At 37.7% G+C, this 17,910-nt stretch overlaps 1 protein-coding gene across 4 annotated transcripts in view; it reads right to left on the reverse strand.

Annotated features, from left to right (window-relative positions):
• ppp2r5d (protein phosphatase 2, regulatory subunit B', delta) overlaps window positions 1-17,910 on the reverse strand; it is a 63,520-nt gene that overhangs the window by 9,333 nt on the left and 36,277 nt on the right. For all 4 annotated transcript variants that reach the window (XM_079842915.1, XM_079842913.1, XM_079842916.1 and 1 more), the window contains exons 5-11: window positions 10,929-11,039; window positions 8,773-8,865; window positions 7,038-7,168; window positions 6,772-6,831; window positions 6,549-6,657; window positions 2,625-2,678; window positions 2,307-2,477 (exon numbers count right to left, since the gene is read on the reverse strand). In XM_079842915.1, coding sequence (XP_079699041.1) covers window positions 2,307-2,477; window positions 2,625-2,678; window positions 6,549-6,657; window positions 6,772-6,831; window positions 7,038-7,168; window positions 8,773-8,865; window positions 10,929-11,039 — 729 coding nt within the window. The remainder of the gene's footprint in view (window positions 1-2,306; window positions 2,478-2,624; window positions 2,679-6,548; window positions 6,658-6,771; window positions 6,832-7,037; window positions 7,169-8,772; window positions 8,866-10,928; window positions 11,040-17,910) is intronic.

Here is a 17,910-nt window from a genome sequence, read left to right on the forward strand (position 1 = left end):
GTTCTGAACATTTTACCAAAATGAAGCTCAAATGGAGTTGCAAGGTTTTTGACCCGCAAATTTCGGACATGCATATTTTGTCAGTCATTAGAACGACCGCATCTGAGGCGGTAAGTGTACCGCATTACATTTTCATCAACTTACACATTATGAAGTTCACTGTAGCTACGTGTGTACTGTAGCTCAGTTTTTTCTGTTATTTGGTCAAAACTTCCTGTTATTAAAGACGAACTGCTTTGCACAGGCTATTTGAGACAGTACTGGCTATGAATCAACGACAAATGCTAGATAGGGATGCACCGATATAAAAACTTTGGCTGATACAATAACCGATAATTCTTTATTTTATTTGAAAGCCGATAACTGATATATTGGCCGATAAATCTGAATCCAAATTTTCATATGATTTTTGTCTGATTACAAAACAAAAGTCTCACCATTAAAATCCATGTCCCAAGCACACTATTATTAGCCTGGGAAAACCCAGACAACTTCCGGCAAATTTAGATTTGCTCTCCAAGTAGTCTGGTAAAGAGCCCCTTCAAGCCCATTTCTAAACCCTAGAAAACGCGGCACCAATTAGAAACGTTGGGGCGGGCTTTACACGATGACGACAGCGCAGCGACATTGAAGCAGATTTGTACGTGGAGCATCACTCGTTCGAATCAGCTATCGCGTCTGTTTTAAGCGATTTAAACTTTTCCTTTTCGTTAAAACCCGAGCAAAGAACAACACTCGAAGCATTCATATCTAAAAAAGATGTTATCGCTGTCTTACCGACTGGATTGTTCAAAAGTCTGATACCAGCTTGGCCCTTTGGTGGCTAAACGAATGGGTCTTAGCGAGAGCCCTCTGGTAGTGTTAATGTTTTACAAAATATAGTTTTAAGTCCTTTTCAGGCGTGAATGTAGTTGTTTAAAGCTCAAATATGTGGTTTATTTATAAAGAGAGCGCCTTTTTTAAAATTTGATCTGCCGTCTTCGGAGTTGTGAGCTCCAGTGGTTCAGCGGCGCTCAATTGATCATTAACCCCACGAGAGGCGCCTTTCCTCGGCCAGTCCTTCTGCCGTCTGCCGCTGGCTCTAATGTCTCTGTTGTGGTTAAACCGTCTCGTCTTGTGTAGATCTAACGGCTGATCTTTGCTCTCATTAATCTATAATTTGTTCCTAGACAGATCGTTTTGTCTGAGGGCAAAGTGAAGTTTCATTACTTTATATTTTTTAAGATATTAAACTTTACCGTTGTAGTCTCCTAGCGCTGACTTTGACTGAATTGCTTTATATATTGTATAGCTTCTTATACCTTTTACTTATACTTTTATAATTGCTATTGATGATCACACATAAACTGACATTTAACAAAAAGTGACTGGTTGTGTTTTGTGTCATATTTAATTTATTACAGTGATAATCATACCCTATATTATGCCTATATTTTGTGTGTGTGTTTTTTTAAATGTAAACGAAAAGAGGCTGGGTTTTTTATATTTCGTTTTGTTATAAACATGCATTAAAGATAATATGCATTGCCTGCACTACATATATACTGAGTGATACTGTCAAGAATGCTGCCTCCATTAGCAGAGTTGGCGGACTAGTGTCCTCCCGTCCTCGGGAGTTCAATCTCCGGAGTCAAACTTGGTAAGATTTCTGAAATGGAAACCGGGGACATTTCCTATTTGAGAACACAAGTACAGACAAGAACACATATTGAGAAACGGCCAGCTGATAGTCTCAGCTGTTTCTCCGTCGCTCTGATTGGTTTTAGGTCTATCCAATTGCGCCGAGAGGCATTTGAGCGACGCCCGTTGGTGACGCCCCTTTGGAAATGATTTGTCTATGAAGCTTTGCCAGACCATAACTCAGTTACTACTGAGAATGGTCTGGTTTTAACCAGGCTACACTATTATAATATTTTATGTAGTAGCCTATACGACAGACTTGGACTGAACATGTTGCACTTAACCATATTTTCTTTAAGTGATTTAAATCATACTATAAAGCAGAGATGGTCCAAACTGTGTGCGGCATTTCATTCACGATAGAGGCGGGCGGAGTTATGAGGTTATTGAGGATCCAACTGATTTACGAGGGTTAGGTCACAAACTATTAATACTTTTAATTTGTTAAATATTTGCAAAAACCCACAGACCGACGTAAAAAGGGTGACCAATAGTAATGATTTACAAAAAAAAAAAAAACAAAGATGACGAAGATACAAGGTTTCTGCCAGACTTCGACAATATGTAACCGATTATGTAAATGATGCCCAATGTTCAGTGATGGAATGAGATCAATGCTTGCACACCTGGAAGTGCGGACTTGATACACACTTGGCCAGCTGTCTAAACAGAGGCTCCATGACTTTCACAAACTCTGAGGGCTCAATGACGTCCAAGATTTCCTCCAGCTCGTTCAGAAACATCACCTCCTTAGGGCTGTGGGTCTTGGGCCAGAACTTCAGCAGGCCCATAATCACCTGATGCAGAAGAGGAAGGAAAACAGCTGAGAAAGTCATCTTTGCACCAGTTCACCATGAATAAAGAATTCATACAGAAAAAAACTTGAAAGAAATGTTAATAATAGTGACAGGAAACGGTGCAGTTGCCAATGCTGTAAATCTTACAGGTTCAGTGAGGCTGCTGTCCTTTTCCAAAAACTGCACCACACAGTAGGCCAGCTGAAAGCACAGGAAATTACTTTTTTTCCCAAAAAGAACACAATAGGATGACTAACATTGAGCCAATGCTATTCCTCATTCACATCATAACCTCTTATACTTAATCTATAAAGTATAGACTATGGATACAGTAAGGCAGGGGTGGGCGATATGCTGGATGAAGCACTAAACCAGAAAATATGAATTCTTTCAAATGTGGTTATGTAAAAATTCATGGGCGTTTTGACCACTTTCAAATATCACTGTGAAGGAGAAAATGCAAGAGCTTGTTAAAAAAAAAAGGTGCATCCTCAAGGTGTGGAACTAAACCAAGCCCCCTTAGTTGCTGTAAAACTCAGGGTTCCCACTCTTTCATGGACACCAGATTCAAGTACTTTTTAAAGCACAGTTTATTTTGTATCAAGTACAATAATGACAATAAAGGTGGGTTTGTTACTGTCAGTCTGTACAGTATCAAAGACCTACTGTACCTGTGTCTATCATTTCTGCAGTAATAAAATCCAATGAGGAGAGAGGGCTGGTGTGTGTGTGCATGCGAGATAGATATAGATAGAGATATAGAGATATATAGAGATATAGAGATATAGAGATATAGAGAGATAGAGATATAGAGAGAGAGATAGATAGATAGATAGATAGATAGATAGATAGATAGATAGATAGATAGATAGATAGATAGATAGATAGATAGATAGATAGATAGATAGAGAGAGAGAGAGGTTTGAACCAGAGATGCAATTTGAAGCTTTCTTATTCCTGCTTTCAATATTTAATTTCACACTGTTTTTTTACGAACCATTACTTGATTAAAAACATTAAAATATAGGCAGATTATAAAACACAGAATTTCGCAATAAAATCAGAGAACATGGATAACGTAATTGTTAAGAATTACAAATATTCAAAATTATTTGTTAACCACGTGTCGTGTACAGGGTATCTGCTAGGGCTGGGTAAAAAAATATTTTTTCAAATTTTTACGAACTGATATCGATTAATAAATCCCAATAATCAACTTGTCGATCCTGTTTTAAGATGAATGAACAGAACATTGTAGCGCACCTCCCATCCATTAAATCAAAATAATCTTTGTGCTTTGTTACTATTGATATGACACAAAGTGTCAGATTTCAAATGACGTCCATTTTATTACCAAACTCAAAAACATAAATACTTCATCAAGAGGCGCAGGAGCGCACATGAACTGATCTTCTCTTCCGCCTTAATACCAGTTACAGAGCAAAATAAACATAAATGAGCATCTGAAAGCGTGTTAAAAGATACAGTCAAGTCAACCGCAGAAAGACGTCAGTAAAACAACTTGTGAACAATGTCATGTAACGTCACATTTACCTCAGAAAAACCATAAACCCATTAGTCAGCTAGAAAAATTCTCTAACTTTAGAGAGGAGCATTTTGCTAAATATATGCCCCATATCACATATTCATTATATATTTTTTAATGTTCTTCAATATTTAATGCATGTATGAATAAATCTGGCAAGTTTTTATGACAGCCACCATTTAAATGTTTATATTTCAAAAAACAATTTGGAGTAGAAATATGATTCTGTAATTGTAAAGTTAATATTATAACTTTATTATTAATAACAAAAAACACAATTGAGTGTAATTTAAGTGTTTGTATACAAATCAATCCATTTTTTATGTTCAATATTATAGTCTATAGGCTACAACTGACTCCCATAGTTTACAGCTTTAGTTTAGAGATTTGTTTTCCTTAAGAAAATTTCCCATGTATTGAACCTGATATATATCCAAAATAATCGATATTGAATCGAAATCGAATTAAAAGCTTGTGAAACGAAATCGAATCGAACTGTGAAATGTGTCAATATCCAGCCCTAGTATCTGTAGGGTTTTTAAAAAAACAATTTTAAGGCTTTTTTAAACACCTGCACAAAGATTTAGTGTTTATGGTAACATCCTAAACCATAAAATGACTGTAAAAGCGACAATTTCAACAACAATACAAATAATACAAAAATATATATTCGCAAAAACAGGAACAAAGCACGCACATCACCGGCAAAAATATGCTCAAAGTTGGGTCCTCGACAAAAGAAATCATAATGGTATTAATAGTGGACTTACACATGGGTTAAATTTCAAGCACCTTCCAGATGAAGAGCCTGTGTTGCTCAAAACATAACGCATGTGTGAGTCCACTAATAAAACTTTTTGCATATTTTATAAAAATATATTAAAAAAAATATATAATTTATACAAACCACATTTCAGCCTTTTAAAGAAAATTGTCAATTTCTATCGATTATTCATATTAATTTAAAATATGACTGTATATAACATTCTGGATATTTGAGGCGCTGTGTAATATCATTGCGCCGCTGCACCCATGGGACGGCAGCAAAGTTTCTTGATTATTACGCAGGAATGAGAGTATAGTTTTCATTTCGCAACTTTTAATTTTCCATCGGTAAAATGAAACCCGATGTAACTACAGAAGAGTCAAGTTTTAAATAGGAAAAAAATAGCAACTCTTTGGTCATTTTTTGAGCGAGATGCTAACGGTCTAATCAGATTCAATGAATTATGCTAAGCTATGCTAAAAGTGCTACCGCCAGATCCGGAGATCAGCTGAATGGATTTGAAAACGGTAAAACTCAACTGTTAAACTCTAGGAGAGTTGGAAAATTAGCCTATTTTCAAAAAAAGTGGAGTTTTCCTTTAAGTAGCACCAAAACATTGCTGGTCTATAAGTAAGAACGGCTTCCGTCAGGGGCTGGGTTACCATGACCAACAAGACAGACTTGTGACCGCCATTTTTTAATTAGCAGCTAATCGAGCTAATGGCTGCTCAATTGTAATCTCCGTCTATACGAATTATGGTGAGCTACACGAATGCATTGGATTTGCCATGTTTGGATGCCGATGTAGGTTTGCAAAGCCATGTGCATCAAAAGTAACGTAACATTCGCCACTGTTGATGGAAGGCTTGTTCGAGATGCATCAGCGCTGCGCAGACCGATCTGCGTAAAAGACATCAAAGTACCGCGAGAGCATTTGGAGAGCATACGACTCCTCATGCGTTTGAATAGCTCTTGCTGTACTTTGGTGTCATATGCTGACCGGTCTGCGCAGCGCCAATACATCTCAAACAAGTGTGTTTGTGTTTCTCGCTGCCGCACTAGCGTTGCTAAGAAATATGAGACACATACAGAGATGTAAGACCTGGCTCTGTGGTGGCTCTCTAGCCTGTGGAAAGACAAAACTGGTTCCTATAAGGCTCATTAGTCGAACCAACTCTGAACCAGCACTAGCACTAGCACCCAGTTCTTGTGGTGGAAAAGGGGTATGTTTGTTTTCAAAGACTTTAAGCCTTAAATCCATGTAGGTACTTTCAAGAAGCGTGGGAACCCTGCCTACCTGTCCTTGTTCCAATGTCAAACATGAAGGGAAATTACTGAACTGTATGCATTACCTCAAATGGTTAAATAACATCTGGAATGACCATTAGCTGCCAAAAAGGTTAGCAAATAAAATGGTGCTGTTCAGACTCTTGCATTCAGTATTCATAATTTTGAGTTTGCATATTTTTCTTCCTCCCCAAAAGAAGCTTAAATGAATAAGTGGATTGATAAAAACTGTGAAAAATCCCAGTGTTATACTAAATGATTAACTCTCTAGGGACGCCACTCAGCCAATCAAATTTTAGGACTTGAACTAAGGGTGGTAAATGCAATTATTGAAAGTTTTGAGTATACTGTGATTTTTACGGCATCATTTTTTTCATGTAATCACCCACTCCTATAGTGAAATCAATCCTTTCTACATCAAAAGTCCTCAACAAAACAAATATCTCCAGAAGAGAGTCCTCCTTAAGCATACCTGTGGGTGATAGACGCTGAGAGACTTGACTTTGTGTAAAGGCAGTAGCACTCTGATGAGGAACATTTTGTGCTCCTCTTTCAATGGCAGGGCAAAGCCATTAATTATGCTGTGGGAAGAACATGAGATCGGTCATGTGACAGACAGGTTCTTTCAGTTCAGCAAAGAGAGAAAGACCTCCTCTCAGATTTGTCATGGCAACACTGATAGTGGTCACACTCACCTTCCTAAGATTTCTAAGAGCTCCGCAATTCCATTGTGATGCTCCGTCTCGTATATAAACCTACAGTGCGAGATCAAGGACATCGACTCAATGGATGATTCTGGAAGAGATGCCTGTCTCACCTTTTCTCACAAATACCAAGCTCGGCTGACTCAAAGACAGAGCTCACAGTTTCTGTGTCTACTGTTTCAAAGTTTATGAATGAGAACATTTTGATAGCCGAAAGAACAGTATGCAGATGTGGATTAGTAAAATGAACAGCTTGCCTGTAGAATATATTGTTGATTTGCCGACGGATGTAGGCTCTCAGCCCCAGGAACTTTCCATAGATCCTGTGCAGGATGGTTTTTAGGAAGTCCCGTTCTCTGGGGTCTTCACTGTCAAAAAGCTCCAGAAGCTGAAAAGGAATAATGTGAACTGAATCCATTAGCACAATCATTAGAAGTATTCGGAGACCCAATCCCAGTAGTGGACTGAAAAGCCTTCCCGTAAACACTTCTAAACAAACAGGTGTTGTAGACCTGAAATAATTTGATCAAAAGAAAGAAATTAAAACATGTAAATGCCTGAATCTGACTATTTTCTCAATCAGATTAAAAAATATCATTGGTGTAATGCGTATGTTTTATGTCATAAAAACTTGCCTATGTTTATTTACGTCTCACATCTTACAATCTGGTCAGTGGATGAGACTAAATATTTGCTAAAAAAAAGCTTGTGACATAAATCCCAGCTCTCTTTTTAGATGCGTCGTCAAGCCAAAATGCTGCTCCGGTGCTCTTCAGATATCAATAACATCATCAAAAATAATACAAATCTGTGCATAAAGTAGGGACGCCCTGAGCCAATCTCAAGGATTGGCATCTGGGCCGATTAAGCATTTTTGAACTAATCGGTATTAGCCATGCTAATCCCCATCCTTTATTTTACATCATCTGTCATTCAGGTGTGTCGTGCAGTAGGTGGCGATATGCACTTTTAAGTGGGTTTTCCATTAATAGGAAATGAAGCTCAAATGTGCGTGCGTGATGCACGAGAAACAATGAGGTCTGTTCTAGCTTCAAAAAGGTTAAATGGGCCTGAAATATATAGTCACACTTGTATTGTATTCAAAAATGGCTGCATTGGAAATGAATGGGACACAAATTTCATCTATTGGAAACATTACTGAAAGCTCATTTTTTGAGATATCAACCTCAAATTTGGAACACAACTTGTTTAGATTTATGGCTTTGATTTTCTTACAGTTTTGGACTAAAAAGTGTTTTGGAATATATATATTTCATATAAAATTGAAAATTGTATTTTTGTGCAGTTTTCAGTTTTTCCCAGAGAAAATCTCTGCATGGCCCTGTATATAGGATTGATTTGAATAACTTTAATGTGCATGAATTGGGCACCAAGCACTTGGAAAATACAAGTATTGGATCAGGACTCTGTAGATTAGGGCTGTAACGATTTGACCAAAAATAAAAACCTTGATTAATTGAACATTTTACCTCGATTATTTATGAACGATTATTTTGCTTTTTCCTTAAAACACATACAAATGACAAAGCTTTGTGAGGACGCAGGAGAAAGAGGTCTGCCTTCAGGGCACGCGCGCGTTGTCAGAGACAAAACACAGCACTCTGTGTCACAGAAAAAAGGAAAAATACGTCGGTTAGAGGTTCTGAATTTCGGTTTCGATTATTTTTCGATTAATCGTACAGCCCTACTGTAGATACTCTGTATTCAATGATTCGGATCGGAGACACAAAAACATTCCTAGCACAAAGAGATGTTGGAATGGTGATATACCCTTGCTTTAAACTCGACTTAGTATTCTACACAGGCAAGTGCTGAACACTTTACTGCATCATGCTTGTAAAACCTTTAAAAGCAGCTGGCCTTAGTTTCCTTACTGACATTTACAACAGAGGGAGTGTGTATATTCCTCTGATAGTGTGCTGATGAGGACAAATCATGATACAGACATAGGTCAGAAGAAAAGACACTCACCGACATTACAAACTTTTGGTCGATGTATTTTTTGGCAACATTGGGCTGGAAATCAGGTGACTCCAGGAATCTTAAGAAGAATTCATAAACCAGCTGAAGAAGGGAGGAATGAGAGATAATAAAGATTAATATATGATGAATGTATCTGTCAGGTCCTCTTTGCACCCAGAACAATACATGCTGTCAGTTCTTGTTAAAATTTATTTTTTAATCATTTGAGACAGACATTTTGTTCCAAAACCTAGTGAGCTGCCTCGCTGCAATCGAGCCGGCAGGGAACCTCAGAAGTGACTGGAATGCAACGCTCTACATAGGCAGAAACCCAGTGACCCACACACATTTTGATTTTGAGTTTAACAGTGCTGAAGCTGACAACTTCATACTTGAGAACCATAAAAATTATAACACTAAAATAAAGTTCAAAAGGTTCAACCTGGCACTCAGGTAGAGTTAGTCCGTAATAGGTGCTCTAGGGATAGGGAAAAATCCAATGACGCAAAAAAAAGGCAGGTCCCAGGCACTCAGTCAGATGTAAAAAGTGCCCTGAAGAAGACCATTTGTTGGTTGAAACATGTTGGCTCTTGTATATTTAAAAAAAAAAGATGACTTAAGCCATACCAAATAAAGGCTTTTTAATTCATTCCTTCTCCACTTTTTACGTCTGACTGAGTTCCTGGGACCTGCCTTTTTTTTGTGTCACTAAAATAAAGTATTTTTTCCACACTATTTTTTTATTATATTTATTTTGCAGGGGGGCGAGAGGTGTGAGAAAGCGGCGCGAGGTGGTGTGATTGCAGATGAGCATCACCTGCATCACACTGGTCTCGAATCCTCTCTCGTCCTTCACTGTCGTCGCTCCTCCCTTTATGCTTCCAATCTCCTCCGTGGGAGGATTCAAGACCATGTGACACGCAGCTGACCCTCATCTGCAATCACGCCACTGGCCTCGCACGCGCCGCTCTCTCGCGGCTCTCGCCCGCCCTGCTTGTCACAGATATTTTTTTATATTCCACATTCTTTTGCTCCGTCTATCTTGGATATGCATTGCATTGACTTCAGGGAATATATATGAAATTCATTGCAAAGGACACATGATGCTCCCTTTCAATTTGGTCAAACCAAAGCAGTTTTCAGGTCTTAAATTTGCACAGCATAACAATGTAAAAAGGCAAATGATTACTCGCATTTTAATCATGATAACTATATCGGCTTCTCTCGATTAATTAAAAATAACCATCCTGAGAACATTTTGACATTTCCGTTTGGTAACGAGCCTTCACTATCTTTCCTGCTAACCGGGTTACCAGATTTCAAGAGTATAAATCCCCCAAACTGGGCTTTACTCTTAAAAGGATACGTTTACTGTACAATGCTTTACTTAATCTTCCCAACATACACTCTCTCTGGGTTGCAAAAGAGCGCAAAACTTATCTGCACTTATCTCTGTGCTACAGAAAATCCTTCTAATATGCCAATGTATTATCAATGTTGGAAACGGCTAATACTTTTATTCAGCATGGATGCGTTACATTTACAAAAAGTCATAGTTAAGATTTATGTTGTTAGAAAATATTTCTATTTTGAATAAATGCTGTTCTTTTTAATTTTTTTTATTCATCAATGAATCCTGAAAAAGTATCAGTTTCCCAAAAAATATTAAGCGGCACGACTGTTTCCAACACTGATAATAAATCATCCTATCAGAATGAATTTTGAAGGATCATGTGACACTGAAGACTGGAGTGATGATGCTGAAAATCCAGCTTTGATCACAGAAATAAATTACATTTTAAAGTATACTAAAATAGAAATTAAAACCATTATTTTAAATTGTAATAATATTTCACAATATTACTTTTTTTTTCTGTATTTTTGATCAAATAAATGCATGCTTGATGAGAATAAGAGACTTCTTTCAAAAACATTAAATATAGTAATATTTCCAAACTTTTGACCGGTACTGTGTATATACATATATCTTTAAGATAACTTATCTTTCACTGGTATATCTGAATCTGAATCATGATTATGGTTTTTGACCATTGTGAGTATCAGTTTAACCATTATTGTGCAACCCTATTACACTAAAGATTTTGATAAAAAATTATAGGGCTTTTAGAGTCGATTTTAGAATACTTCTATTGCTCCACACACACCTGCAGGTGAGGCCAAGCGGCCTCCAGAGTGGGTTCATCCTCTTCAGGGTCAAATTCTGCTCCCGTAGGATTGGAAGAGGGTGGCAGAGTCCTGAACAAGTTTATAGAAAACTGTAAAGAGAAACACATTATCTGTCATTACACAAACAAAAAAAAACTGTCCATTTTAAGAATACACTAAAGTACTATAATAAACCACAATACCTTTTTTGTGAAAGTATCACAACACCAAGTAGTATTAGAACCAAGCAAGCAGTAGTATTATTGTGTGGATGCGTCTTTATTGCAGGGGTTTTTCTATTGTATTACTTATTTACAGTTTTCAAAAAAGTTATTACTATTGCTAAACTGGAATATTATTATACAAATTATATTTTTGAATTTATGTTTTAATTTCTTCACCAAGAAATCTGACTCGTAGAAAACTTCCATGTTGGAGTTTAATTTATAATTGTGTTTTGAATAAGCATTATAAATGTTCCCAAACTCATGAAAGGCACTAGTGCTGTTGCTTTTGCGGTTATATTCCACATGTAGGGATTTTTGGCCGTCAAATGTCTGTTTTCGTTTTATAGGACACTGCTCAATGAAAAGTTCTCCTTTGAATTCCTGTGTTGCGTTTCATTTTTATGTGTTCTGTCTTACATTCTGTGAGAACGTCACCAGAAATAAAACATGTCAATGCTGAATCTGAGCCACGAGCTCAAAAAAAAGAGAGAAAAAGTTACATTTAATTATGCCAATTAATAATCATAATAATAAATTCTTCCACAAAGTAATCTATAGTTCATATATCTTTAGCCAAACAATTGGTAAGCAATTTGGTGCATTAATACAGAGTATATGGTGACAGGTGTGCATTTTACAGTGGCTTTGAACATTACCCGTCCAATCAGAGTTAAGAGTCAGAGCTATCCATTTAATAAGAATGCATTTGGTATTTTCTAATATACCTCTCTTGAAACGGTCTTGTAACTTTCACAATGTGTGCACTAAAAATTCAGCTCTAAAAAACTCACACAGTTATCCACAAACTACAACACTGAAGTGTCATCGTTCTTTAGCTCTCATTATGAATCCATGGCATTACATATATGTTTGATCTCAAATATCAACTTCTTCTGAAGTGACAAGTGGTAAGATACTGCTTATCACTTGTGTCCCAAAATGGCTGAGAGGAAGGAAAGGATTGTTACTACTGCAGAGGGGCAGCACAGCGTTCTCTGTCAAGATGACGCAATGTTTCGACCACAGCCTCTGACGAGAGACGCCTCAGACCTCAGACAGGAGAGGGAGGGGCGAGACATTCTCACTGACACTGAGACGGCAGAGCGGGACATGAGCGTCTGATGAGCATGAGAGGATGGGGAACACCAGGGGACACTGTGCATCTGAAAGCTAAGAGGTTTGTGATCTATGATTGGATTGTCTTACAATACAGTCGTAAGTTTTATGATTAGAAACAGGGCTTTCCCTGCCCTGTCTTCCTTTTGGAGGCAAATTTTTGTCTCATTGTCAGCCATTACCTCTGCGGATATTCCACTCTGTCCAGTCACAGCTTTATTTGGGGTTCTCTTGCCTGGCCATTTTTTGCCTTCTCACTTTTAGCTAGGCGTTTAATTCTGTTGAATTGGAAAAGCCCTCACCCTCCATCTTACACTCACTGGATAAGAGATGTTCTTTATTTTATGAAACTGGAGAAAATTAGGTACTCCCTTCACCGACCTAGCACCATCTTCATTAAGCTTTGGCAGCCCCTGAACATATCAAAACTCTCCAGCTTGACCCTGCTCTTTGTGTGTGATCCCCGAATAATTTTGCACGTCCAATTTTCAGTTTTTGATTTGTTAAAAAAGTTTGAAATATCCAATAAATTTCGTTCCACTTAATGATTGTGTCCCACTTGTAGTTGATTCTTCACAAAAAATTACAGTTTCATATCTTTATGTTTGAAGCCTGAAATGTGGCAAAAGGTCGCAAAGTTCAAGGGGGCCGAATACTTTCGCAAGGCTGTGTATATATATATATATATATATATTTTTTTTAAATCACATGTGGCCCTAGTATCTTTGCATTGTTGCATTTAGTTAAAGGAGTATGTAAGATTGTGGCCAAAACTGGTACTGCAATCACTTTCAAATGACTGTAGAGCGGTGTATCCCCTCTCCCCCTCCCCCTGACTCGAGGTTGCCAGATAGGCTGCAGGATCCAGCAGGAACGTAGGCTGCTACAAGGAGCTTCCAAAGGCAAGTGACGAGTCCTCCATAGGGATGCACCGATCCACATTTTTTCACTTCCGATCCGATCCCGATACCTGAATTTGGATATCGGCCGATACCGATACTATTCCGATACCAGAGCTGTGTTTGCTTTAATATTATTATTATTATTATTATCATTATTGTTGATTTTATATGATGCTGACATAAACTCCACTCAACAGGCAAGTATGATATGAACATAAGTGACCCAAATTATCATGGTTATCAATTTATATTTGATAATCAACAAACAAAAAATAAATCAAGCAGCTCGAAGCACTTTTTTAAGCTAGATTCTGTGGGATTTCCTTCCTTATAATGGCCGTCATCAATGGCAACGCATAATGCATAAATCTCTAATATTATATCTGTAAATATATTCTCAAGCAATATTCTCATCAGTGTTCTATCAGCTATGACACAGCTATTTAAATCTAGCCTATTTTGTGTAAGAGCCCATACAGTATTCTAGTGAAATAAAGCATATATTTTCATATGATTTGACAGTTTATTTGATTAAATATCAAAAATCCAAAAGGTGTGCATCATACCTAACACTTTACAGTCAGTTTTATGACTAAGTCTTTCTCTTCAAATGCCATTTAAGTTAGAAACGTGTATAGCCTACCAATGTTTTATGTAACTTTAGAAACGGTCCCTAGATTCGCGAACGTCAAGCCAACCTAATGCCAGTCATATCAGATGCGCTGTGGTTCTGCTGTGTTTTGTTTGAAACTATTTTCGGTGCTGAAATATAACAAACACGGTCAATCACTGTATGATGAATGAATCTCCTGTACATCGCTCGTTTATCTCTGCTTTGAGTGTAGATTTCAGCGAGAGTGAGAGCCGCGCGCGCTCTGAACAAAACTACGCTAATCTGAACGCCTCTGATTATATTCATAAACTCAATATAAACACGTGTGATTGGTTATAATGTGCAACGCGATTATAACAGATGGCTTTTGAGAAGACCATAATAAGTTCAAAGTGGCTAGTGTGAGTGTTACACAGCCGAAATACACGCAGATGGCGATTGTCAATGTCAAGCCCTGATTATTATCTCTTAAATGTCACCCTAGTCTTGTCTGCTTTTTTAAATGTTTGATTGCGTTCGTTGTGTTGTACGACGCGAGGGAGCTTCCACCTCTCTGAATTACGGTTTTGTAAACATTGTCTTGCTCTGCGGTGTTTCCAGTGTGAAGTATTTTTCCACACAGCTGACATGTTGGCTAGCCACAATGCTGCTCAATGCTATCCTGCTGCAAACTGCGGAATGGATTTCCTGAGTGGGGCGTGTCTCATAACTCTGTGTCTCATTGAGCCGCGCCTCCGTTCAGGAAATCCATTCCATAGTTTGCAGCCAGCTAGCAGACAAGCCGGCGGGAATCACTTTTGGAAAGCGCAGACGTGGCTCATGGATATCGGATTTCTCTGCAGGTTGGATCGGGAAAATCCAATACGTGAATTAAGCTGGTATCGGTCCCTATACAGATACTGGATCGGATCGGCCCCATCCCTAGTCCTACACAACAAGTTTTTTTTTTTTTCATTGTCACAACGTTTTTCTGATTCATAACGAGGTCTTCTCGGTTTCGTAAAGTTTTATTTTTTATCGAAAAAGTTTGTAGTTGCAGCTGTGGTAACTAGAGCAGAGCTGGCAACCCGGATGCCGAAACACTACTGACTTTGTGATTGGTAGATAGGTGGAGGGTGGCGCTTCAGGCCAAAACACAACATGTCAACATCAACATCAGTTGAGGGCTGCAACTTCACTTTTAAATGACAATATCCTGGCTGGACTACTGTTGTCAGTGATAGAAGTATTTGAAATTAAAGGGTTAGTTCACCCAAAAATGAAAATTCTGTCATTAATTACTTACCCTAATGTCGTTCGACACCCGTCAGACCTCCGTTCATCTTCGGAACAGAAATGAAGATATTTTAGCTGAAATCTGATGGCTCAGAAAGGCCTCCATTGGCTCAATGGCACGGTTCACTCTCAAGACCCTTAAAAGGTACTAAAGACGTCGTTACAAAGTCCATCTCACTACAGTGGTTCTAAAATAACTTTATGAATCGGCGACAATAGTTTTTGTGCGCAAAAAAACCCTAAATAACGACTTACATAGTGATGACGATTTCAAAACACGGCCTCATGAAGCTTCGAAGCGTTATGAATCAACGAGTCGATTCAGCAGTTTGAATCGCCAAATTTCAGCAGTTTGGTGGTTTGACACGCGATCCGAATCATCATTCGGCTCACTGATTCATAACGCTTCGAAGCTTCATGAGGCCGTGTTTTGAAATCGTCATCACTATAGAAGTCGTTATTTAGGGTTTTTTTGCGCACAAAAACTATTGTCGCTGATTCATAAAGTTATTTTAGAACCACTGTAGTGAGATGGACTTTGTAACGACGTCTTTAGTACCTTTTAAGGGTCTTGAGAGTGAACCGTGCCATTGAGCCAATGGAGGCCTTTCAGAGCCATCAGATTTCAACTAAAATATCTTCATTTCTGTTCCGAAGATGAACGGAGGTCTTACGGGTGTCGAACGACATGAGGGTAAGTATTTAATGACAGAATTTTCATTTTTGGGTGAACTAACCCTTTAACATGATTTCTTAATGTCTAGTGACATAGGGCGATTTTATGATTAATTGAAATACATTTCTTACATACAGTTCCTTTAAAACTCTGGAATAGGGCTGTCATTTTTGAGAAAAATCTAATTCAAACGGATATCAAATATCAAGCAATGTATTCGAATATATTCGAATATCCACAAGAATATGAACGCAACGCGTTTAATTCCACGTTAAGCGTTTTTCTCCGATAGACAACCATTAGGCTATAAGAAAATGCTTAACGTGGCTTAATGTACTAAGACAGTGTTATTAAGAGACCAAACTCAAGAAACATAACAAAAATACTGTTCGATAGAACTGCGTCTGCTTGGTTTGTTACCACAGTTATCTACGTATTTCCTCAGCGATGAACTTCCACATTTACGGCTATCTTTTCTTCAACTTCTCAGGATCCATCTCGACGAGTGCAGGCAGATCGCGCGCGCAGTTGTGATTCTCCTGGGAGGGCGCGCGCGCTGCACGGGCACAAATAAACTAATATGGATTTGAAATTATTTTATCAACTTGAAATACAGGCAAGGCATATGTATTGTAGATGATTTTGTACATCTACAATATACATGCATATATTTTTTAATATATATTCGTTTGCATGTGACTGTTTAAAACCCGTGTTTAGACCCGTGTTCTCCCTTGTCCGACCCGACCCGCACCCGTATCCGATACATTTAGGATGTTTTTCACCCGTTTCAGCAATATTCGCGGGTACCCGCACCCGTGCAGGACTCTGCATGGCACTTTAAAAACCAGATAGTTTATTTATAGTTCGATTACGGATATTTCACATCATGTTCGAATGCATATTCGAATATCGAATAAAAAGTGACAGCCCTACTCTGGAATAAACCTTTTAAATGGTTTTCTTTTATTTCAAATACATAAATATTTGTATATTAAATTGCTGAAAATTATAATTTTGTATTGCTGAGCCCTAGTTAGGACACAGCAGATCTCTTCTCCGAATTATGAATGGCTGAAAGGAAACGCAGGTGTCAGGGCCTTGATTTATGATGGCTAATTACCCACAATTCCCTGGTGTACATTTACACTTGAGCAGATTTTATCCTGGGCTTGGCTAGTAATCACCTTGGCATTTGTCAGGCAAAAGCCATTTCTGTCATCATCTAGTCACATGATAAGTAGAGCTGTGCACTTTCAACATGTTTTGTCCTATTATCTTCTGACCAGATGAGAATCAGCTAACCTAGGGGTTTTCAAACTTTATGATGCCAAGGTCCCCCGAATATGATGAACCTTTTATGAGGGACCCCCTTCCTAAAATCCATTTATATAATTGTATGTATGAAAAAACATTTAAACTGTTATAAATACAAAATATTGTTTCCAAACTTAAATTGGCTATACTTAATGTTGGATGTATAAACCTGAAGAAGAACATTTCCAATTAAAAATTAATTTTATAAGCAACTTTCACAATAAATGTATGTAAGCAGCTTACGTACTGCGTTAAGAATAGTGATGCACCGATCATGATTTTACATGGCCGATTCCGATACCGATTTTTTTTCAAGAAAACTGTCCGATTCCGATACCGATTTTCTTTGTTACACAATAAAATAACTAAAGTATACATGAACAAGATGTTTATTTGGTATTTACAGGTTAAATTGGCTTTTGGCTAATGCAAACAAGTCCGCAATTTGAAATGAACGGGAAATTGAATAGGAAATTAAAAGGTTGAAAGGTGAAATTAAAGGCAACAACTGCATATTCTGCAATACAAAGATGTTACTTAAATCAGCATTTGTTTTTAAATTAAATAAAACCAAAGTATATAATTGTTCCAAAATGTTAAATCAAATAATGTTTAGTGCAACGAAAAAAACTAAGATGCTACAGCAGGTGCTTTTGAAATCAAATTAAGTAAATTTAATTTTAAGGTAAAATCAGCTACAGAACTGATAGTATTTCATTTCTAAAGTGCATGCATGTTCTTCTTTAGGCTACAAAAAGAAGTATTTCGGCTTTGTCACAAGTTAGTCTGTTTCGTTCTCATCCGATCCAACATGTGAGAAGCTGAGCTGAACAAACACTCACTATCTGCTTGTGC

This window comes from Gobio gobio (genome assembly GCF_949357685.1).
Source record: "Gobio gobio genome assembly, chromosome: 18".
NCBI classification, from domain to species: Eukaryota; Metazoa; Chordata; class Actinopteri; order Cypriniformes; family Gobionidae; genus Gobio; species Gobio gobio.